The sequence below is a fragment of the Amblyomma americanum genome, chromosome 5 (genome assembly GCF_052857255.1).
Source record: "Amblyomma americanum isolate KBUSLIRL-KWMA chromosome 5, ASM5285725v1, whole genome shotgun sequence".
NCBI lineage: Eukaryota > Metazoa > Arthropoda > Arachnida > Ixodida > Ixodidae > Amblyomma > Amblyomma americanum.
In genome coordinates, this window is record NC_135501.1 from 66,103,413 (window position 1) to 66,128,963 (window position 25,551).

At 46.6% G+C, this 25,551-nt stretch overlaps 1 protein-coding gene across 1 annotated transcript in view; it reads left to right on the plus strand.

Moving 5' to 3' along the window:
- LOC144133941 (phospholipid-transporting ATPase ABCA3-like) overlaps window positions 1-25,551 on the plus strand; it is a gene marked incomplete at its 3' end in the record, with an annotated part of 28,864 nt that overhangs the window by 2,976 nt on the left and 337 nt on the right. Inside the window, exons 3-6 of the mRNA XM_077666989.1 lie at window positions 4,783-4,900; window positions 10,513-10,667; window positions 14,481-14,636; window positions 23,957-24,167. Coding sequence (XP_077523115.1) covers window positions 4,783-4,900; window positions 10,513-10,667; window positions 14,481-14,636; window positions 23,957-24,167 — 640 coding nt within the window. The remainder of the gene's footprint in view (window positions 1-4,782; window positions 4,901-10,512; window positions 10,668-14,480; window positions 14,637-23,956; window positions 24,168-25,551) is intronic.

The following is a 25,551-nucleotide window of genomic DNA, read 5'->3' on the forward strand; positions in this document are numbered from 1 at the left end:
TCCTTTGGGATTCAATAGGTAGTTATTTTGTTCCAGCTTTGCGAAGTTAGCCAATTCGAGCAAATCTCTAGTTTTTGGGCACTGCTGCAACGCTTGAGTAGCAGTTTCCGGAACACCAGTCGAATCCGGACATATTAAAATCACCCACATGGAGTTTGTCGTATTTTTTGAAGCTGATCCTGTCATAATCGTGTTGAAGACAGTTCGTAAGTACTGAAATGGATGAAGCAGCGGTAATTTCCCAACTAGCAGGTTTTTCCCTTCAGGAACAAAATTCATACCCAAACGCACACTCCGCTTGACATTCTAGGTCGACCGCAGCGGTAGCCTAATGGTTTGAGCATCCGATACGAGAGGTGCAGGGTTCGATTCCCAGGGCCACCGGGTACCCACTGGCGATACACTCGGTACATGATTGTCCCGGCCCTAGTGCTAGGCTTTTCTGGCGTGATGTGCGCGGAAAATTGGTGTCGGACCCACCCTTGAGCAAAGAAAAATACCTTGTGCCATGGCGCTCTTTGGACAAGGCTGCCCTTGCGCTATAAAAATTCATTATCCTAACCACATTCCATGTCAGCCCTCCTGACTGATCGTACTTATCGACGTACGCGGAAAAATTTCGGTTGTTCCAGCTATGATGGCTCGCGGCAGCCGAGATTGGTGAGGCGTGTAGCTTCATTTATCTGCCGAGCTGCCGCAGCACTCTGCATGTTCAATTGATCTGTCATAGCGAATAGCATTGATAGGGGTTAAATATTAGGCGGCCTAAACTGCACGAAGGTAATCTGTACTGCTTAAAAGTATGCTCATGTGGAAGATACACGTATATTGGTAATATCCTACTGCCAACAACTTCAGAAAAAAAACGCAATCTCTTCCTTTAGTTTTGCGTGTTCCACTAAAACTGTGTCTTGTGGCAGTGTTTGGTACAGCTCTTATGTAGCTTCAGTCCACTCGCATTGCGAACAAAATCCTCTTTGTTCAATCCCGCCTCGATTGCGAAAACGTGATGTGAACGCGACAATTTCACATTTGCATTTCTTTTTCTTGTTTGTGTTGCGCAATGTGTCTGAATAACTACCAATACTACTACGGAACTAGCAACGGCTCACTTCGATCGCGGTGCCTTTTATATCTACCACTGGACGGAAACGCATTGCGATCGCTAATTTTTGCTTTGCCATGAAGCTCGACCAATTCTTCAACCAGTAACGTATACTGCCGCTTCTTTTACTCCGCACACGCGCCCAATGTATGCTGCACACAACTATGCTTTGTGCAACGCCAGCAAGCACCAAACAAAGCTCATTTCCACACAGGAACAGGCTACAAAACAGAAAATCACCAAGTCTGGGCTTCCGGTGCTTTCAACACTTGACTGGGCCTATTGTGATGCATATTCAACCTCTCAAGTTCCTGTGGCGCATACATGCCAGCATTTGCTTCCCTGATATGGTGTCTGTATCATAACAACACGGCCGCCATGTTAGAATCCATCCAAAAGAGGACTGCACGATTCATTTCAAGAAACCATAACTACCATTCAAGCGCCGTAAACTGTGTTTTCTTACATATAAATTAAAACGAGCCCCTTCCGCAACTAAGCTTTTAGCTTATACATCAATCATTAGACCATAATTAGAATATGCATGTACAGTGTCGGATCCTTTCACTAAAACTAATATCCATGCATTACAAATGATTCAGCGGAAAGCAGTTCGTTTTATTTTTTCTAAATTCCGCACTATCGATTCCCCTACAATTTTAATGAATGTTAATGGCATATAGACACTGGAAACTCGAAGAAAGCTTTTGCGACTAAAATATCTCTTTTTGTTGAAAATCTCTTTTTGTTGAAAAATAACAAGTTATCAATGAGCCCGGACCCTTACTTAAAACTACTAGTGACGTGATTAACGAGACATCACGCCCAGTCCTTAACACCTCATCTTGCCAGAACAGACTTGTACAAATATTCTTATTTTCCCCGAACAATAACTGAGTGGAACCAGCTTCCTTTGAGTGGGCTAATAAGCACTGAGAACATTGCCAAATTTTTTATAAAGACTTTTGAATGTTGCATGTGCAGTTCAGGCGAAAAAAAAATGTGTTCAATTTGCCTATTTTTTTCGAATCATGCATGTGTTGTCTTTGGTTTGTTTATCTTTTAATTTGTGTGCTAAATGTTACCATGCCTTGTATCTCGCTGTATTGCCCGTCCTGCCGGAGTGTACCAAGGCTGGCAGTATTGAATAAATAAATAAATAAATAAATAAATAAAGCAGATCTTTCACTATACGCTTTAGCCACACGCCGTGACATCGATGAACCATCTGGCACATCTGAAAGATTGCACAATCACCTCAGCTTCACATGGATCTACTTCTAATTCATCGGCACTTCTTCGAGCGATCAGATCGCGGAATGATTTACCAGATAACATCGCTTATCTGTCTCATCCACATGAATTCCATTACCAACTCACCGCACATTTCACTAAGCCATCAGTTGCCATGCGCCGCCGCTGTGGCTTAGTGGTTATGGCGCTCGGCTGCTGACCAGAAAACACGGTTTCGATCCCGGCCGCGGTGGTCGAATTTCGATGGAGGCGAAATTCTAGAGGCATCGTGTACTGTGCGATGCCAGTGCACGTTAAAGAACCCCAGGTGATCGAAATATCCAGGGCCCTTCACTAGGGCGTCTCTCATAGCTTAAGTCGCTTTGGGAAGTTGAACCGCCACAAACAATAAATTTAACATGCGTTCAGCCCTATCTTTTTAATATCTTTTTTCTTGCTTAACCGCCGTTTTGATGCAGTTCATGTACTTGCGTTTTACTTTTAGTTTGTTTCATATCTGATTGCAGTATTTTGCTCACCATACCGTGAACATACATCACCATACATCACGACTTGTTTGGTTACGCACTGATTATTAATAACACAAGTTGCGTGCATTTTATTTTTCTTGTTGTTGTTACACTTTAATCTGTATTGCGTTTATTCTTATTTCCCCGTAGTTGGCTAGGTCTACTCTGTGCTTTCTTTTCATGTGTTCGGGTATTTTATATGTGCATTGAACTTCTTTCACTGTTTTCTGATGATTCTGTTCCAAATGCACTGCTTGAAATTTGACGCCCCACATATACAATGTCCTACACGCCTGTAAGGTATTTCAAATAAACAAATAATTTATTTGTTGCATGAACCGATGAACAAATTATTTCGAGCCAGTAGTCCTGCGAAACTCAAACGTAAGTACTTTGTAATCCGTGGCAGTGCCTTTACTGCTGCTGCTACGGCCGCGAAAGCTGCCAGAGCGTGATGGAGACGCTTTCTCTTAAAGACGCATGCTTTAGCAACAGCTCTATCGCCCCTTCGTCCGCCATGGCGCATTGCCGCAGCGCCACCTGTAAGAGATGGATCGAACGCATACCGTCCCATTTAATTTATTTAACATTAAACTCAGTCGTAAATATTCCTCACTTTGGACGTAGCTTTTAACCAGGTCTCGGTTAAACAGTAAATGTCGTAACGTGAGCCAGATGACGTCACCTTGGCAAAGAAAAATAAAATTTTCTACGAAGGTGCGTGGAATTGTATGCAGAACTTGCGAGGCGAGCACGCAGCCCATAGGCCGCAAAACCATGTTGCTTCTGGCGAACAAAGATGAACGTAGTGTATGCGTTGCCTTACGACTGTGTGCTAATGAGTAGGTGGGTCATTAGAAATGATAAAGCATCAAGAAATGAATAAAAAATTGGAGGACGCTTAAGCTTCGCACTTAAGAGCAGGACGCGACAGCATGTTGCAGCATTGCCAAGGAATCCACGGAACGCCGTCGTCCTTCGGTGCGGCCCTTTGCCCGGACAGTTTGAGGAAAGGAAACATATCTCTGTGGACCACCAAACCGCGTCGTAAGGCAAGGAAAATGGAAATAAATTTTTTTAAGGAAAGGAAAGTCTCGCATATCACGCTGGACACACGAACCGGGCCGCAAGGAAAGGAAATTGAAATGAAAAATGGTTTTAAGGAAAGGAAATGACGCCTGTCTCGCAGTTCTCGCTGGACATCCGTACTGCGCCGTTGAAGGAAAATCCCTTCCCTTACGGCGCGGTTCAGGCGTCCACCGAGACGCGCCATTTTTCGCTCACGGCCAAAGACGCAGACGACACCGGCTTTTCTTCGACAGGAGTTCCTTAACGCTGTCGCGTTAAAACAGAAAGGGTATATGGGTTTATGGCAGTTTAACGTCCCAAAGCAACTCAGCTGTGAGGGACGCCGTAGTGAAGGGCTCCAGAAATTTCGACCACGTGGGGTTCTTTAACGTGCACTGACATTGCAGAGTATACGGGGCTCTAGATTTTCGCCACGATCGAATTTCGGCCGCCGCGGCTGGGATCGCACCCGCGTCTTTAGGGTCAGCAGCCGAGCATCATGACCACTGAGCCACCGCGGCGGCTAAAAATAAAAACGGAAGTAAAAAAACTATGCTTTCTTATTCAAAGCACATATTAATTGACCTCGTAATTTCTTGCTTTAAACCTTAAACGTCCTGCTGAGTGTGCAGGCACATGTGTACCGCCACCTTCATTACTTACACGTCTCAAGTTACGTATTGCCTGTGAATTCGTGAGGTATTTAATTTTTTAATTACTCTCCGACATCATGCTGACAGTTGTGGTGATGCTTTGTGTTGCGCTTATGTAATTAATGTCCTATGGACCTGAATGTTACCAAAAAAAGAGCGAAATTGACCGAATATGTGATTGTGCCTCTCACAGATGTACCGCAAAAAATTTGCCGTAGACCACCTCAATCTGCGGCTCTACTACGGCCAGATCATGGTTTTGTTGGGACACAATGGTGCCGGCAAATCTACCGTCTCCGGATTGCTCTCCGGTGAGCACCCACTTTTCTGAAATGATGTCCCCTGTGTTACGACTCAGGCAGCGCAATCTCAGTCTGCGTCAAAAGCTGCTGCACAAATTTCATACCGCGGCATTTCGGAATGCCGCATTAAGCTATAACTACTGTTATAATCTTTGAAGGGTATACGAGACAATTAAATCTGCAGATACAGGGTGGCATGAACTTGCGGAGAAAAAGCCCATTGGCGGACGAAGTTCATTGGAGATCAATGCCAGTTTTCTGCACTACGGTTGGTGCTACTGCGCGAGTGATAAAGATGATGTCTTATTATATTTTGCAATACTCTAAATGCCTAACGCGCCATTACCTCATAGGTAGCAGGCAATTGTTTGCCTGGAAGCTGTGCGCGGGGATGAGCCACGCTGAAGTGAATGCGCACTATAACGTCCCAAAGCACAAGGAAGAGTCTGAATGTTTTGTACATTGAAATTTCACGGTCTTGGTCGCGATTTTATCCGCCATCTTGAAGTTAGAGCCGAACGACGCTAAATGAACTCAAAAACCGCAGGGGCTGCCGTATAGAACATAACATGCTTTTATATATAGAACATAACAGGCTGTATAGAACATAACAGGCTAACATCATCCGGTACCACAGACATTGACTCGGACGTCGACATGTGACTAACGGCTATGCCCATTCCCCCCTCAGTAGCCTTGTTCCTTCCACTTCAAGATAACATATTTTCAATAAAACAATCAATAAATCGAAAACAAACAAAACACAAAAGAGCGAGGAAAGCAGAACGCGCTGTCGAGCTTAGAAAATTTGGAGGGGACACTCAAGCTCCGCCTTGAGGGTAGGACGCGATAGCGTAATAGGTTAATTCGCATATATGGAGAAGGGCATTCTCTACATTCATAGATACCTGGGAGTCCTCATACCGCCGAAACGCGCGGGACTTAAGTGGCAGTCGTAGTTCGTCGGCACATCGTTCTCGACAAACCCGATGCCACGAACGCCAGCATAGCTTCCGCGCCGAATGAACGGACAGCAAACCGCAAGCTTCGTGGTGCACGCGCCTTGGATGTTCGCTGCGTTGTTCGGCGATCACAGCGTGATTCCCGCGTCCCCGCACGGCCCCACTGCGCCCGAACGAGACGAGCAAGACGCGATGCCCTAGCGCGCAATTTGTTGGGGCAGGTGCGTAAGTTTCGAGGAGGAGGGGGATAAAAGAGGGGTTTTAGTGGGCGCCGCCTGATGGCGCTACGTGCGCGCCAAGCGAAGAGTAAAAGTAGCGGAAACGTAATTTGCTACTCGCTTAACTGCGACTTCTGTAATTTCCATGCTCCCAGTTACTAATATACACCACAATACACGTCTCTAAAACACTTTTCTAATACAACATCGTATTCACTAGACGCGCCTTTGTTCATTCCGAACCATCGAGCTGGCGTGGCGGAGTGGTTAGCGTGCTCGTCTCGCCTTCCGGTATGGAATAAGTATGGAAGAAGCACATCGAGCTAGCCGTAAGAGGGAAAATACAGTAATTTAGGGCCAAGCCGCTCAAGGGATCAAGCGGCGGCTCACCGGTTGTGGCGCTCGGCTGCTGACCCGAAAGACGCGGGTTCGATCCCGGCTGCGGCGGTCGAATTTCGATGGCGGAAAAATTCTAGAGGTCCGTGTACTGTGCGTTGTTAGCGCACTTTAAAGAACCCCAGGTTGTAGAAATTTTCCGGAGCCCTCCGCTACGGCGTCTCTCATAGCCTGAGTCGCTTTGGGATGTTAAACCGCACACACGAACCATTTAGGATCAAGCTGCAGCAGAGATATTCCGCTTCAACGGAGTACGACCACCTTAATGTTGCAGCGATTAACGTAATCTCACAATTATCACTGCTTAGTGTGCCATTGAGATAGGAGGTCGGGTAGCTAGCTAGGCAGGATACTAAAAAGCCCTGCCAGGAGACGAAAGATCTGGTTAAAGAATGCTGAAATATGAACACTTGTAGCCTCGTAGATATAACTGTCAGGTGTGTCAAAGCTATTAAATAAGCGTAATGTAACCGACATAAGGAAGTATATTATGAATACAATCCAGCATGCTCGAAAGATTAAGCGTAGCCTAAAAGCGGTCAAGAGGAAACTAGGCATAGACAGAAATCAACAAGGAGGGCAATGCCATTACCAATTATGGATAAGATAGTTAAAGTAGCCGTACACAGACCTACACAGTAGCCGAAATAATCAGGACGCTATTGACTGTGGCCGGGATGTGGAGGAACTGGACAACCCGACGCTAACGAAAGATGAAGTAAAGGAAGCCTTAAAATCAATGCAGACGTGGAAAAGCGGCTGGTGAGGATCAGGTCACAACAGTTCTGCTGAAAGACAGTGAGGAGTATCATGTTAATCCGTACAAAGGGAACACCAAAGAGTTCGGAAACTGCGTATCGATCTTCGTACTTTTTGTTGAGTGCACTGTATGTAATAGGCTGACGGCTAATAAAATTACAATAACTTCAGACTTCTGTGAACAAATTAGCAGACTTTCTTAGACGCTACTCGTCAATAGTCCATATGCACACCGTCAGCCAGCTCGCGCACATGCTCAAAATGGGCGGGCCGGTTCCGTCGACCACATTCTGCCGTGCTCTTTATTTTTACCAGCTGCCCTCGTTTGGAATGCGTCTTCTTCTCTGCGTCTTTTTTTTCCCGCATGTCAGTTGCCTCGTTCTCGTTGCTTTTCATGCGCGACAACGGATCCTAGTTGGTTGGTCCACCAAAATCACCTCTTCGTAGAAGCGCTGTGTTCGTCGGATCCATACAAATTCCCGCACTTTGTGCCTATAGTCGAGAAGCTTTTCAGCGGTGATATACTATGGGCATCAGAGCGCTCAGCGCTACTTACGTGGCTCCTCCGTTGGAGCTGGCTTCCTGTCGGGCAAAGATGTGCCGCCTGCTTGGTAACTAGGTGCTTTCCTCCGTCGCTCGTTGAAGCTTTTCCTCTTCGTCTGTTAATTCCGTTGTGGTTTTGATCCCCTCCTCCGTTTCGTGTTTAGTCATAGTACGCAGCGTGGAGTGAATGGGCCATGTAGATCGTGCAGCCCGCGTTCAGACTATAGTTCTTGTTTAGTTGTTTTCCTTGAGTCGTTGTCCCCGCATCCACGCATGTTCTGGATTTGGCTGCGCGCCCGACGGGAAACATGAGGAAATGCCAGGGCAAGGGCGAACTATGAGGCGCACCCTCACTCTCAACCCGTGCATCTTTCCCACCTTCACCTGATCACATCTGCCACCCCTCACCCTCGCCCTCACAAATTTTTCTACGACAATCCTCCTTCGCTCTCACCTCACCGAGTGAATGCATTATGAGGAGAGGATCATCGGGGGGGGGGGGGGGGGGGGCAGCGCTGGTTTGCATGGCGCGGCGAACTGACGCCGCGATTTCTCCATGGAGGTAGGTACGCTGTATTCCTACAGAAGCCGGGCATTGTCACGGCAAGGAGGGTACAATCCTGACGTCGAAGAACGTCCGGAAGTTTTAGACAGAAAAGAGCCAAGAACACGATCTGTAGGAAAATGTCTCAGTGAAGGCATGCCATACGTAGTGCGCTGCCGAACCCACCGCGGGTACGAGAGCTCTAGGGACTGTGACCTATCATCGCCGCCTCCACAGCATGCTTAGCGCAGAAGCTGCGGAGTGCAGGGCATGTGGGACTGCACATGAAGCTATCGAGTACTCGGTACTTGAGGAAGCAGGCCTGCCACACACCTTGCAAAAAACAGCACTTTACGGACGGCACTCGGCTTCCTTTTCGTTATTCATTCCATTCGCAAACGCCATCGCTGCTACGAAAACCGGCCGACAACTGTGTCAGAAGATGGTGGAGCGATGATTGCTTATGTGCATGTGGGTTCTGTGCTGTTATATTACCATGGAAGTAGTACGTGTGTCACAGTGAGAAAAAGGCGGCGTCTGTCTGTCTATAGCCTCGAGAGTGAAGCTTCCGTCCATCAGATGCACCGGCCACCTTTAACGGCACCTCTCAAACTAGGGGTTGCCCGCTCAACCACAACCACCACTCTCTATCCACCGTCTTACCGCAGCCCCGCACATCTTCACCCTCCGGAAGCACCCTCACCACTAACCCACCGACCTTCGCCCATCACAAGACCACCGCCCACTAGAAGTCCACTTAGCGGTAGAACGACAAAGCGGCGAAGAAATCAAATTGAAAAACGCAGTGAGAAAGCCATGGCCGCCCTCCAGAAACAGCAGCCACCTCCCCACCTCACTGCCTTAGCTTAGTGGGGTAACCCTCACCTGTGTGAAGCCTCGGCTTAGAACAAAAGGATTTATTTTAGTGCAAGCATCAAGTAATAGTCGAGGGTAAATCAAGCTCTTTTCTCAGATCTGCCGTATCAGGTGCCTAATCATTCCGCAATTTCTTTTTTTGGTGTCGTACACAAGAGAAAAAGCTTGGGTTGAGCTAGTTTGTTTGAGATGCTTGGAAACATAGCACAAAAAAGACTAGAACAACGCAATTGACGGGATTAGAGCCAGTCCTGTCTGTTGCCATCCTTGTTTTTTTTTGCGCTATGTTTCCAAGAACTTTCGTGTAGCTCTGAACAACGGTAACTGTCCTCTAAAAAGCGTAAAACGATCATTGTCTTCATCATTATCATCATGATCGCACTGATTCGTTTGACGAACAGGCATCCCGCTAAGCACTAGCTTTGTCATGTGAGCTAGGAAGTAGGCGCTGTGGAGTCGGTGACATGTTTGACCACGGAATCCAGGTTTGCCTAAAAGCAGGCGATGTTGTAGAACAATGGCTCAAAAAGCTGTTTTCTATTACTGCAACCCTATGTGATGATCCACGCATATTGGTAAGAATCTGCCTGCCGTAGTAGCCGGCTCAAGAGGAGGACGTTACCACGCTATACCACGCGTATTGCGGTGCGTGCGAAATGCGAGTAGGCCCTTGAACAGGTTTCGCAATGTTTTAAAATACCCCAACTCGTGAAACGTAATCTCGCGCCCTCCACCAGTGGCACCTTTCGAGGCACACATGTACATTATTAAAGGTAATGGGACCGTGAAACGATAGTTACTGAAATCAGAGCAATCGCACGAGCGATCGGTATATCATCACTCATAACTGTACTGCAGCAATGTTTAAGCTAACTTCATATACACCAAAGATATCCGCGATTAAAACCGATGCTGCTCCTCTCTCCCCTTCGTCATAAATTCGGACGCGCCGGGGCAAAAACTAAAGAAAACAGGACGGGATTGCGCCCCGTCGAGCCGCATCCCGCCCACGTCACCTTGGCACGCCCAATAAGAAGGGGCACCCAGATTCCCCACTCTACGCCAGATGGGGATTGGTGGCTAAGAACGCACAGTGAAATTTCGTCCTATAATCGGTCGCGAGCAGCAGTTTCTAAATGTTATTTTTAAACTACAGGCTACGCGCTGAGCTTCAAAATTTGACTCGAATACTCAAGAAGAGCAGCTGCACAGAACTGTTGCACTAGAATATGGCTATCAAAATGGTTTCAAGGTCCCTTTAAGCTTCGTTCACTTCTGCTGAGGATAGTTCTGTGCTTTCATGGCTCCGAAATGAACACGCAGGCTTCGTGCGCCCCACTTACGGCACGGCCATCATACAAGGATTCGACCTCATCAGGAACCACGACGATGCCCTGGAGAACGTGCGTCTCTGCCCGCAGAACAACATTCTCTACGAAGACCTGACCGTCTACGAGCACCTGTATTTCTTCGCTATTGTGAGTAGTGGCGAATCGTCTGAAGCTGAAACTTTTCCGTGGAAGCTGCTTTCAGCAAGTAGTCACGTTGGCTGAAGAGAAATGGACTTACGACAGGGAATGGCTTACGTGTGGCTTAATTGCATAAGGGGAATCAATATTTTGATGCAAGTATCGGAAGTGGGTCTAGCGATTCTGAAGCTTTCCAGATCGTCTTCTTTTTGTAGAATTTACTGCCCACCTAACTTTTTGGGCCGTTGATATTTCACGTGAGTTCATAACAAAACTAGAAAGAGTTATAAGAGTTAAGCCCGTTATACCCTGCCCGTGCCACTATGTATAACGGGCTTAACTCTTATAAGCCGCCGCCGTTTCTCAGTGGTTATGGCACTCGGCTGAGGAGCCGAAACATGCGGGTTGTTCCCGGCCTCGGCGGTCGAATTTCGATGGAGGCCTAGAGGCCCGTGTACTGTGCGATGTTAGTGCACGTGAAAGAACCCCAGGTGGTCGAAATTTCTGAAGCCCTTCACTACGGCGTCCCTCACAGCCTGAGTCGCTTTGGCACGCTAAAGCCCCCAAAATCAAATCAAATCTTATAACTCTTTCTAGTTTTGTTACGAACTCATGTGAAATACTAACGACCAAAAAAGCTTAGGTGGACAGTAAACCGTACAAAAAGAAGAGTTGAAAAGCTTAATGGCAAGCCAAATTAGTTGGAATGAAGGAAAAAATATTTTAAAAAAGGTAGCAGCGGTTTAAGTGTTAACACCGAACGGTCGAGCGTTAGCTGTACCTGCATCTACTACGATTTGGTTATTTCTTACCTTTTGGCTTGTTGCTTGCGGATGCTATGTGTGTGTTTTGAGTCGGATTAGGTCAAATTTCAAGACTACCGCCGTATCGAGCACATTAAAACTAGCCTGGACAACGATTTTTGTCCCCACTGATAAAGACCAATTTTTGGGGGGTGGGTCAAATTTGGGAGTGGCCCGGGTCAAATTTCGATACTACTATCGTATCAAGTGCATTCAGATGAGCTTGGGCATCGATACTGGTCCAACAAAATGGAGGTTAAATTTCAAGGGTGCGCCAAATTTTGGGAGTGGTTCGAGTCACAATTTGAGGCTGCATTTCTATCGAGCACATTAAAATTAACCTGGACGTCGGTTTTGAACCAAATCTATGAAGGTCAAGTTTCGGGGGTGTGGTGGGTCCTGGCTAAATTGGGGTGTGGGGTGGGCAACATTTTGGAAACATCACATTGACCATACTCAAAATGCACTTCGGCACCTCACCTATGGCTGTTATGAAATTCTTAAGTGCGAAGGGCATTTCAAGCTCATACAGACACATGGACTGAAACTCGAGTTTTGCATTGAGTAGAGCTACCGCTTAAAAAAATGAACGCGATGAGTCAAAGTGAGCAGTTAATCATATCAGAATTCTAATCAGAAATTCAGTTTCGCTGAATTCAGGAGCAATGCCTCCACTCTCAAATGTGCGTCAGGTGCCCTCATGCAATAGAGGACAATCTCAGACTCTATACCCTAAAATTATATAAAGTTCTCTACTAACCTGATACCATGCCATCCCCTGCTGCGTTCAAGTCCAAGATTCGTTGACATGAATTTTATTTGGATACAACTGTGGAATATTTTAAGACACCTTTAAGTAAATATACAAGGTAACGGTCAATTCTTGCGGTGCTTAGCAAAATCATATGGTTTGTCCATCGCTCACGTATAGCAGACGGTTGCCATATAAATCCAATGGGGAAAGCTTGTGGCGATGGCAAACACGCAAGTAGCAAAAAAAATGCAAGCCTGCCGAGGGGAGACCTGCTGATATATTGATTGTTATAGTAGAATCTTACGATATATGAAAAAAGTGCGCTCATAAAGAACTTCGCGTTGAAGAATACGCTTGTCCAGAATTTCTGGTTGTATTTCTCTTGGAATTACCTGCATTTCCCTGTGCAACCATCTCTTACCGAGTAATCATGTCACTGCGGCTCCTTGTCTTGATCTCTTGTAGATGAGTCGTACAATACATATAAGAACTTCGAAGCCTTCTAACGAACTGGTGCAGCAATCTTACCTCAAAATGCGTTGCACCTATAAGGCAAGATTGCATTTTATTTCGCGTAGGAAAAAAAAACGCGTCTGGCGTGCCATTGTCGTACAAAATAACTACACCCTTTATCCGTAAAATTCCGAGACTGAGTCTATTAAAAACAATGCGTTTAACATTGAAATCATTTGTGCAGCACCCCTTCGAAATAGTCTCCCTTGCAGTCTATACACAGCTTCCAACGCTTCTTGAGGTCTTGGAAACAGTTGGAAAGCGCTTTTTTTGGCAGGGCTGTCAGCTCCTTTCTCGTGGCGTCTGGAATGGTCTCCACGCTCCTCATCCAGTAACCTTTTAGGGCTCTCTTCACACTAGTAAATAGCAAAAAACCTTATGGGGAGAGGTCAGGCGAGAATGGCGGATGGGGAAGTACAGTAATGCTGTGCTTGGCGAGAAATTGTGTCACGCTGAGAGCAGTGTGCGGCCTTGCGTTATCGTGGAGAAGGCTCCACTATCCAGATTCCCATAATTTAGGGCGACGGCATCACAGTGCATTACGCATGTGTTGGAGCACGCGGATATAAAACTCCTGATTCATTGTCTGCCCTTGTGGGACGAACTCGTGGTGTATGACACCTCTGGCATCGAAATAAAAACTATCAGCATCGTCTTCGTTTTGGTCTTCTGTCGCCGCACCTTTCTCGAAGCCGGAGAAATTGTGGAGCACCATTCGGCACTCGGCCTCTTTGTTTGAGGATCGTATTGAAAACACCGTTTTTCGTCTTTAGCAATGATGCTGCCGTCGAATGAAGCATCCTTCTCTGCCTCGGAGAGTGAATCAGCGCTCACTGATGCCCACGTGTGCATCTGGTCCCGTGTGAGGGAGTGCGGCACAAGTCTGGCATTCAGCTTTCGTTTCCCCAGGTTCTCATGCAAAATTTGGTGTCATGTTGTCTTAATAATGGCGAGAGCATCGGATAGCATGCGGACTGTAATGGTGCGGTCTTGCTGTACGATTTCCCTTATCCGAACCACGTTGTTTTCATTCCGTGAGGTTGAAGGGTGCCCATGCCTTGTGTCGTCTTCCATCGACGTTCTTCCCGAAAGGAACCTCATGTGCCACTCTAAAACTCGCGCCCTCGGTAATGTCTCGTCGCCGTAAGCGTCATGAAGGAGCTCATACGTATGTGTGACTGTCTTGCCAAGCTTCACACAGAATTTCATGTTTTCACGCTGTGTGAGGTGGGCGTCCATTTCACGACATTCACTCACAGTAGAATGCGCAGACGTCTAGTGACAACATATTTTCTACATGTAGTGTCATCTAGCGGCTGCAGAGTTCGGAGGAGGCGGTGACATGGGAGGACCCACGCGATATTTATCCCGCGGGCAGTCTTACCTATTATCGTGGCGTGTTTCTTCAAACAATATTAGTGCTTCTTCAAACAATAATCCCTAACGACGCGTATTGCATGTCTTAGTTACCGAACTTATAAAGTAGGTCACGGTGTGGAAGTCAGGAAGTCAAGAGTTCATTTAAAATTAACAACCCTAGAAACAGTGCTACTGGCGGTCAGAAAATACAGGCGGGTAAGTAGAGGTTAGAGGGTTTCGTGTGATAAAATGCGAGATTCACTGCAACATGTGATCACACTCCCAGTAATATGACCAATTTTTTTTCATTCTTAGGGCCACCTGATTGTACATTTGGCGGCGAGGACGCTTTCTTCCTTCTACTTTGCTGAGCAGACTGGGTGGTCTTCACAGGTGCAGCGCATTGCTCCGGACGCCATCGCCGAGCAGATCGAGCTCCTACTCAAAGCTCTCCACCTGGGCTCGCACCTGCACAGTTTCCCGCGGCTCCTCACGGGGACGCTCAGGAGGAAGTTGGCGCTCGCCATCGCCATCATTGCCGACCCAAAGGTGCCGCCGCCCATTGTTAAGCTGAGCTACTGGCGCCACGCCTGCAGCCACGGCGGCGGTTGTCAGGGACGATAACACGGAATATGATACCACCGAGAACAGCCCAATTCCCGCGATGTCCGCGCTTGTTCGGGTTTGATTCGAATGATTCTGCGCGCTAAACCAATGAGACATTACTAATACACCGCGAGTCGTAAGATCGTCACTTGAAATGCAGAGCGTTAGAGCAGCACATAACAATTATGTTCTATACGTTATGTTCCATATTATGTTCCATATTATGTTCCATTCCTGGTAGTGTCATGATTAGAGTGACTAATCAGTAATAGCGGGTTCACATCTCTTAAAAAGACCCAACATAGGTAGTACCCAATGTTATGTTAGTGTCCTATCGTAGTGCTCTCTGTTGAAAATATACATAGGTAGTGTGGTGGCTGGCTCACTTGCGTTACGCCATAGAATCCTGACGATTACAACGCGATGGATGCCGCAAACATGATGTCAGATATTTAGTATCCGGTATTTTCAATGTTTGATATGTAAATTTATACTACGCGTTTAGGAGACTTTAAATGCACTTGTTCGTTACTCTCTTCATCCTCAGCGCCCTTGATTGCGTTAGGTGGGAGGGTATACGGATACAAACAGCAAGAAAATTTCATTATCATTTGTCTCACATTTACTGCCGTTAAAGTATTGAAGGAGCGCGCCATACAACGTTGTGTTTATGTACGAGCGCTTTTTTTTGCGATCGTGTTTTTTTTTTTTGTGACAGTTTCGTTTCATTCTGCACTTTCTCTCTTGTGTTTTCTTCTAAATGTCGATATTTGATTGAACTGTGAGATTTTGGTCATCTGTGTTCTCGTCTTCATCTTGTAGCCCTTACTTTCGCATGTGATTAAAATTTCATTTACACTTTTTCATCTACTGAATGTCATCGAAACGTTATAAACCTTCACGTGCTCAACCCCGGCGGTCACGACCTGGATGGCGTACCTGACACGACAGACGCTGCCTCGAGCATTTAATTCTGATCGGAAGTATAGTTCTGTTATAATAATTGGGTTCAGTTAATACTTGGTTCATAGCCGAACAGAGTTCAGCGCAACTAGGAACGCAAAAACAGGAAGCCGAGGAAAACATACGGTCACCGCGAAGGTGCAACTGGTAATGTTTGACTTTTTACATCCATGTCCCGATCCATATATGAAGAGGCCACCCCGTAAACACTTTTACCTGCTACAACGCATGGTCGCTAGGAACACAACGTGATGTGAGACATTGCAGACCGTAATCATTAGCTCTAGGAGATACAAGCTATTTCGGTTGTTTGTTGACGGTCTTGAAGCACTCGAAGTGTGATGTATGTCTTAAGTTTCCTTCACTGCGTTGTGATTTTATTTTCGGGAATTTATGGCTGTTTCTGTACTGTGGAAGGCTTTGATACTGGGCATGTTTATTTTTTACCTCCTTCTCACGTAAGGATTTTCTTCTGTCGACCTACTGTGGCCTCGTAACAGAGACGGTTAAATGACTGCTTAGCGCAGGGCCTCCGTGAATGACATTTTGTTGATTTTTATGCTGGCGAAACATCTCTGATGCAGCCTTGAATGTGCAGAGCCGCATATAACGTCTACATCCGTAGAAATGTACGATTCAGAGTGCGCTGTTGTCAGTGGAGCGGGTGCAAGCAGTCGGAGTAAGCCCTTTTACATAGAACATAAGCCTAGTTCATGCGTGCTAAGCGGTTCTTTCGAGCCCCAGGGCACAGGTGAAGGACGCCTACTTACTAGCTAGAACGCCGTTCATGCGCTTTAAATTAAAGCATGCGGAAGATTTTAAATGCGGAACCTGTGCGACTCTTTCTTGACCTCTACACGAACGCAGGCGCCTCATTTCACTTGTATTCCCTTTCCACATCAGATCCATTTCATCGGTAGGACGCTACTTACTAATTAAATCAATACAGAGGAGCTACTGCGACTGCGACTGCAAAGAGAGCGCTGACAGTGGATGCCCTGTGCCTTTCAAGGGCACTTGTGCAATGACGAGAACCCGAAACAAACAAAACCGGAACCAAGGGCGATATTTCGCGTGGAACTAGAACGGAGCTGTACGAATACTTTTCGCGTCATTGTGTGAATCCTAATCGGAACGAATGGGAGGAATAGTTCAGAAACTGTTCTGAACCAGTTTCAGGCCCAATTTTGGCACAACGTGTCTGCATTTTCGGACAAGATGCATGCTCTCATCGCGCGGGTGGCCATCGGAAGCTGTGCTACGCAGTGCGTAAATGGCATCTAATCCACTACCTCAGACGTGAAAGCGAGAGGTCATGGCAGTCAACTCCGGGTATAAAGAATGCAATATTGGTTATGAAAACTGTTTTTCCCAAGAAAACAGAACACACACATCCTATTTGAGACACTTGTTCATCTGTCTGCAAAAAAAAAAAAATTCGTTGAATTTCTTAATGTAATAAGGAACGTCTTGCAAAGCACAGCGTCACGAACAACCAGCGATACAGTCCAGGCACAGACCAGCGGCAGCGTTCAGTCCAGAGCACGCACGAGGGACCGAGCGTTCGGCGCACGAGCTTCGGAGCATTCGGCGCTTCTCGTCGTCGTCTTCGTTGAGCGCCAGCCTCTGAAGATTCTAAAGCCGAAGGCCAGTCTTACATTAAAAACTTTTCACGCTACCATCAGGAATGCTTTCTAGATCCACATTTGCTCTGTCATTCAAGATGCAAACGTTCAGAAGTTGCATACACAAAACTCGAAGCATAAGCCGCCTGCAGCGGAGTACTTCCTCTGTGGACCCAATGAGCAGCGAGCAAAGGCTTGTGCCCAAAGCGAAGCGGTTCGTTTCCAGCGAGCGAAAAGCGAGATAATGGCAAGGTTTGTCGTCTCGTGCGAAGTAACATCGCGACCAACCAGAAGGAAGTTCAATTCACTCACCTTCTAGACGGATGCCGTTGAGGTCAAGACTATGGAGCAATGAACATGTCGGGTCATACGGTGGAGGTCACGATATCCTTTGGCCATTGAGGCGGACGCAGTGATGGTTGTGTCTGTGTCTTCAAAGTAACAGTTTCACGGAAAGCTTTTGACTGTGCCTTAACGTCAGATTACCTTGCGTTTTCTGACTTGCACTGATGGAAACTTTACGCATGTAGATTGATCGACGCTTAAGTGGGCCACTATAAGGACCAAGCCTTCCATCGGTTTCTCGTGGGTTGTTAAAAGAGTGGACCGGAAGACAGTTGCTGTAATCAACAGCCTCGGAAAGCAAGAACTTGCTGGCAAGTTGAAAAAAATTTAGGAGAGGTGCAAGTAGGTGTTAAAGTATTAACTGGGGCAGATTTCAAGGGGAGAGGCAAAGCTGATTTTAAAAAGCAAATCAGCCCAAGTTCCTCAAACCTAGGAGTGCCTTACGGGCTCATCCGCGCTCTAGAAGGGGAGCTGTCAGGGCTAGAGGCACTGCGTTTCATTGTACACTCGACAAACAGCGAGCTGTGCTACTGTGCTGTTCCAAAGAAAGATGACACATTGGGTTGTGGTTAATACAAAAGTGCTGTAAACCCTTGGCAGAGAGAGGGCAGGCCGACGGTTTCTTGACACTCACAAAGTGAACAAGTTTTATGACTGCAAACCCTTTCTGTTGCGCGGGTAATTGAGCTCTGCTCAATTCATGACGGGGTGAATGTTACTCAAATATTAATCACAAGAGAATTTAACTGCAAGCTGATGAACATTTTCGGAAGTTACTGATGATTAATATGTCTGGAAGATTGTTTATTATATATAGCCTTCAGTTTGCAATACGCGGAGTGATTTGCTATTCGGATGGCGTACTAAACAAGGGCAAGGCATAAGAACGGTTTTTGCTAAGCGTGAACAAGGTTCTCAAAGGGTTTTTTAAAACTTGATTTCGAAAAAAACATGGGAGAATTGTTCCTTCTTCCAAGGAATTGAGCATGGTAGGCGTGCGATAAGTTGCAAAGGAATCCGTGCGTCAGATGCAAAGTTGTTGTTCTCGTGAATGTGTCAGCACCTGAAGATGTGGCAAATATAACTGCTGAGGCTGTTATATTATGCTCCAACAAGGGCATCTTTGCGTCCATGGACATCACTACGTAAATTTTGCGAGCGTGTGCATATCGAGTAAGCTTAAAGTGCAGCTCTGTGACGCCTGTTCTTACGTTCCGCGTCGTCGTCGTGGGAGTAGTCGGCGTAGCACGCCACCTGATAGGTGGCGGGTCAGGTGGCGTGTTGGCAGGTAGCAGAGCGAAACTCCAGCGGCCACCGCGAGAGCGGAGGAGTGGACAACCAGAAAATGGCTCATCATTTTTGTACAGAGTAACCATCATTTTCGTTCAAGTTGAAGGTTCAGCATGGCTACAGCAATGTTATCTGGCGGCGACATCACGATCGCGTTTGTCATATTGTTGTTGCAGGTGCGGATTCTTCAGCGTTCTTGCAGGAAGGCGATGTGAAGATATCTTTTTGTATCCTTCCGAGTCACTGAGTTCAGTGGCAGCGTAAGTGGCAGCCGCTAAAGCAAAGCCAGCACCAAGTTAATGGGCTACAAAGGTTGATTAGCGAATTCCAGTGCCTCGTTATTCAGCTGGACAGAACCTGCCCCTGTATGCCATACACCTGGGTATGTGAACTAGTGTGGAAGCTGTATGGGGAAGTGGGCTTTACAGTTTGATGTTGGGGAAATTGGTGTTTGCCACACTTAAATTTTATGCTGGCAACCGCGACTCTATGTCAAGTCAGCAGATGCATACCGGGACTATTGATACGCTGAGCCGACGACGCAGTAGATCGTCAAGGCTGAGGTGCAGGCATGTAGTTTTGTGTGTGCACGTTACGCGCAAGTGCGCAACAAATCTGCATCAACTACAACGCTAGTTGCCTCAGGGGAGCATGAACGTTGTGAAAAACACGTGACCGAGGGGTTGCTCTCATGAAAACGTCATTTTGCGCAGGTGAAACAAACGCCATTCTGTGGTAGCCCATATTGCACTAAATTGTTTCCGACGAAACTAAACACGTGGAATATGGAGACACGAATGAGCTCCAAGCTTGCACTCGCCGTGCTTTGCATCAGCTATTGCTGGCCACCATTGGATGCCATCTGTCACATCCTCAGTCGTGGTCTCCATCATCAACACAGCCATAAGCCAAGCTGAGGCTAGTGCAAAACAAGGCCTATCGAAATGGCGCCTATGGTATAGGGTGGTTGGTCAGATGATTCTTGATAATCATAAAGTGAACAAGAGAGGGAAACCCTCAGGGGGCTTGCCAACGCTTCAACAAGTGGACTTGTCTTCTGGAAAAAGCATTCCTAATTAGTGGGGTTTAAATAGGGTCATCCCTCCGAGGAGGAAGGCCCGGTGAGGGGGAGGATGGTGTGAAGTGGGAATGACGTTTGGGTGATTCTTGTCCAGGCATGATGGCTGCTGAAGCTGGTTAACCGGTCCACCTGTAAAACTGTGAAAATAAAAAAAGGCCAGCTCAGCACAACGGAATCCGGCCGGGGATGTGGAGCATGGAGAGAGAGCGGGCGTGGGCTTGCAAGACTTTTCTCTAGCTTAAACAGGTGGCTTGGTATGGCGTCTAATTATTGCTCTTTCGTGGCAGGCGTGACTCCGTTATGAGAACGAACTTGTCGAGCTCATTTAGTTAATCTGCCCGCTCGGCCAACCTCGAAAATTTTTTTTTCTTTGGTATCACTGACGTCCGGGCAACTTTCTGATCGTGTATATTGCTATTATTGGCTTATTTATTGTTCAGCGCAAGGAAGCGGTCTTGGGCCTTACAGAAACTGTCATTAATTTAATATCTATTCATGGTTTGTTTATTATTGATCACAAGGAAACAGGCTTTGGCCTCGCAGAAACTGCGCCATTAGTTGATTTGAGCGATGCGCTATCTGATGGATTTGAGTATACATTTGAGTATCGTCAGCTGAAATGCCTATTATACATACATCAGCAAATTGCATTGTAATTGCATTGTAATCGCATTGTAATGCATATTTTATATACATAGCACACTTCAACATTATATATTGACAGTTCTGCTGCGTGTGATAGCTGTTACTCTCGCACCATGACCCAAAAGGACTACGCTCATACAGTTCAGCAGCCTTTAGTTTTCTTTCAATCAATTCGATGGAGCGCTCTGAATATGGAGGTGAACTTTCATAGCCCTGGGATTGCAGAATATTGTTCCCAGAGTTCGATATGCCATTTATCTGAAATATATAGTCGTTTTAGATGAGATGTGCAACACCCTATAACTACCATTTTTACGGTTTAATTATAGCACTTGCTCCGGTCGCGTGCTGTGTATTAGCCTGTCATTACTTAGAAATACACATTAGTGAAAAGCGCTTGCACATAAGCGCAGGTACATACCCTTCCGCTCAAGAAAAAGTGTACCTCGTTTTCCGCTAAAAAATGTATCAAAATTGAGAAAAAAAAAACATTCAGTGCTTTGTACAGTTCCCTACGGTACGATGTACGAAAAGGACTCTGCAGTTAAGATTTGGACAGTCACGAAGGCTGCCTACTAGGACTCGGAAGCAGGTTTGTATGGGAAATGACGGTAGCGCTTTGGACCCAGCCTATATGCACTGAACTATTTTAGTGATTCAACATGTATTTCATATCCTCCTTAATTGCCTCATAAAGTTGTCATCCTGAATACGAATGTTTTGGGAAGTCGTTTTTCAGCTAGTGATGTTGCATGAGGGAGGAAATATTACATCGCATCGCGATTATTACAATTTGAAATGCCAAAACTGTGAGTCAGCAATAGAAATTTCACTTTGTTGTGGTGCCCGCTGTGATCACTGCAAACTTTTTCGAATGTCCCTCTGTCGCTCGGTGTGCCGTGAAATGGGCCCGCTCTGCATCATGTTGTGAAAAGAATTTCTGTATTTTCGTTATTGGCAACCTCAAGAAGAAAACAAATACATTAAGACAGAAAATTTGCGTTGCTTTATATAGCGAAACCGCGCGAAGCCATTTTAACCGTTTGAAACCGGAACTCTGCAGACGAACCGAAACCGCACCCAAAAGTTTTAACCCGATACTGGAGGCTTGAATTTCGGTTCTACATTATGGCTCTCGAACCACCCCTCATGGTATATCCTAGAATTAGCCATTTCACTTGGCATATAAATAAGTAAAGACAATATTCTGGTTAGAGCGAACTCGTGTGATTTAGAGAAAAACGCAAGGCAGGTTTACTGAGATTGAACAGTTGAACGCTAACGCTATGCTTTACAGATTCGCTCTTACGGGCCGCTGATATAGCGGCGAGGGTAAACATCGCGTTGCGGATTCGGTTTCCTACTGCGACAGCCGCGTTTCGACAGTGGCGGAAGGATAAACCGCCCTGAATTGAGATAACTGATTCACGTTAAAAAATCCCCAGCGATCATCATCAACCCGTACTCTCCTAACGCGGCTGGCTCAGAACCCGAGGTGCTGATTTGACAGGTGAAATTGCCACAAGCTGATCCCGTGTTTACGTTGCTTCAATGCTCTATATATATCTACCTGCGTTTCTAGCACGAGCTAATATTTTGTATTCTATTGGTTTTGTATGCTTTAGGATCTTCTAAATTTTGCAGTGCTAAGAAGCGGTACTGTAGGCGGAAAAAAACAAACACGTGCTGAAGTCATGGACTGGCGTCGACGACCATAGAGACCACTCTGAACAATTTACGTTCGCTTCATGGTGATAGCAGTCATATATTGTGCTTCAACAATGTGTCAGGCTACCATGCGATTCTGCAATTAGCTCGTGTCTTCTCAACAATGCACATCTGTTTTGTAGAGGGCTGTGGGCCATGTTTAAGTGCAGCCAGGCGTGATCGACGAGAACTTCGATACAAACGACTTCCAGGTGCTTTTGCCGCTATCCCTACCTTCGAACCCTTTTGTTTTGTCAGCAGAAGTTTGGGTGAATTTATTTTTTAACTAGAAACTCGTGTCTAGGCTTCTGATATTCCGCGTGTCGTCATCGCTACATGGCGCTTAAGAGACGTGTAATTGACAGCTATAAGGCTCCCGCTATCCAGGATTCAATGCCGACCGCAGAGTTGTAGCAGACAGCCCTGAGAACGGAGGGCTGAGAACACGCCATGGTAAAAACAAGCTGCGTTTTCAATGCGCCGCTATCCTAGCATATCTCGTAGCACACGCATCCACGCTCTCTTTGAAGGCGCACCAGCCGTGTTAGACGCTTCTAAGCAAGGAGACGCTCTCTGGCATCAGTCTATCAGCAGCTGAAAATGTGGTCTCTGTTTTTTCGCGACTCAAGTCAAGCGGCTGTTGGCGGTAGTTGTGGGTTGCACAGAGGTACAGTTGAAGGCTCGCCACCCTCGCAGAACAGATTCCTACTACACAAGCGACGAAAAGCTGGCGTGAAAAGCAATTGAAATATTTGTAGGTAGTGCATCTTAAAACGCAAAAAAATCGAGAGCCCAGAGAGGAGATAGCTAGTTTCAAGTTTTGTAAAGCAAATTTCTGTTTTTGTTTGGTGACGGTGGTGTAGTACCTATAAATAAAGTACATAAAACCGATGCTCAAACGACTCCATCGCGGACAACAGCCACAGTAACGTGCCTCTCCGAAATCAGCCTTCTGTTCAAGCAAACATCAAAACTTTCTTTGTTACGAGCACAAGGAGGCAGGAACATTGGTTAATAACATTGGCACCACTCTGAGGCCAGTGTCCTTCAGCAGCGCGTCGAGAATGCGCCTGGAGCAAAATAAGATCTGAGCTCAAAAGCTTCATGTTGGACAGCTGCTTACGCATAAGCAAAGCTTACACCATAGATGCCTGACGTTAAGAATTAGCTTGAGTACTAAATGAAACAATCGAGGCTAAACTTGTTCCATGACCTGGCAAAATTCACGCAACATAGTGATATTGTGCGAATGCGGGAATATTTGCTCGCGGACACGTTTCACGCCTAAATTGCCAATGGGTCGAAATCCAGCTTGCTTAGGTCTAAGAACCGTATCCCATTTGCTCTCGATACCACTAAAACGCTTCCCAAGGGGTATTGTCCTAGAGCTGCCAAGCAACGGCGCAACTGGCACATAATGCTAAGATGGAGAGTGTCGACCTGTGGTACCGGTGAGATTTCGACATTGAAAATAGATCTCAGCGAAGTGCAAGGCAGCGTCAGGTAGCCATCCAATCAGGTAGTACATGTTACCTGTGCGTCAAGGGCTGAGCACCAGGAGCCGTGACAGCGAACTGGTCCCAGAGCGACGACCAACTGGGGTGCAGGTGCTGATCCTGGACGAACCAACGGCGGGCATGGACCCCATGAGCAGGCACGAGGTGTGGGATCTGCTGCAGAAGATGCGCCGCTCGTGCACCATGCTGCTCACGACGCACGACATGGAGGAGGCCGACGTGGTCGGGGACCGCATCGCCATCCTCGCCGACGGCGCCATCCGCTGCTGCGGCTCCTCCCAGTTCCTCAAGCACCGATTCGGTACGGCAGCTGCCGGCCATTGAGGGTAGAATGTGAAGAAGAGGGCATAGCGCCAAGTTGAAACAATAGATTTACGTTATTCCGCTTGTGGGCGAGATTAGAGCGAGGGGGCGAGTATGAAAACTCGGCGCCCAGTAACGCTGCACAATTTCCTTGGTGTGCTCTCAGCACCAGCGCAACTGACGGTGTCTTATGGCAATGTAACTGCGTCTGATTTACACTCAAGGCTAGCACCTTGCTTTCGAGTCAGACGCCGTCGATTGTACTGAAATCGAGCAAGGTATTAGTTTGTGACGGCTGCATTGCTACTTGCGATTCGTCGAGAACCATTTCCTGCTCACAACTTCAATCGTAGATGGAAGTGTCAATGTCGTTTACGCTGACCTGATTACGATAACCAGGAAAGGAAAGATGGACAGTATGAACACAATAACGTTAAGGCTCCTGTTGAGCGGAAAACACGGAGGCGCGCGAGAAAATGCGGGTTGGTCGAAAAGCTAGTGACGTCGCACTTGGAGTCGCAGTATCGAAATGCAATTCAAGCATCACATAAGTTGGAATTATAAGATGGCAACATCACTCAAACGCAATTATAACGTTTAAGAGTGTGAATTAAAGTAATCGGACTGGAATAACAACGGGTTGAGATGGGAATCGATCCCGTGCCCCTTGGATCCTGTATCAGACGCGCTAACCCTAGGCGACCGAGACACGTTTGTTCGAATTGGTTGAAGGGAGACCTTGTCTGTTCCTTTCTTGCTGTCCCCTCACCTCTTTCATTTCCCTTCTTCATACTGCCTTCTATCCTTTATTTCCGCTGCCCAAGCTCAGGTGCCGCCGATACAGTGATGGCAGATGCCGGGGTGAACAAAAATCTTTCAACTTCCTTTTTATTATATTTTTGATTAAACACTTACTACTACTACCTTGTCTGTCTTGTCAAGCAGTGTCCGTGTCTGTGGAATACAATGCAAAGAGGATCTGAGGACACTGGAGGGAGTCATTAAAGCTATCACGTCGTACCGTTAAGGAGGAAGTTACGTCCACCCAATGTTTCACTAACACAAGATACCCGGCAAGATACCCAGAAAAGCAGTATGTGTAGAAAGAAGCTTAACATAGAACAACATTGTGAAATACTGGTTTAGTTTTAAGTGTTTGACGTCCCAAAGCGGCTCAGGCTATGAGGGACGCTGTAGTGAAGGTCTCCGGAAATCTCGACCCCCTGAGGTTCTTTAATGTGCACTGATATGGGCCTCTATATTTTCGTCTCTATCGAAACTCTACCGCCACGGCTGGAATCGAACCCCCGTCTTTTAAGTCAGCAGCCAAGCGCCATAACCACTGAGCCACCACGGCGGCCGCATTATGATAGAGGCAGCGT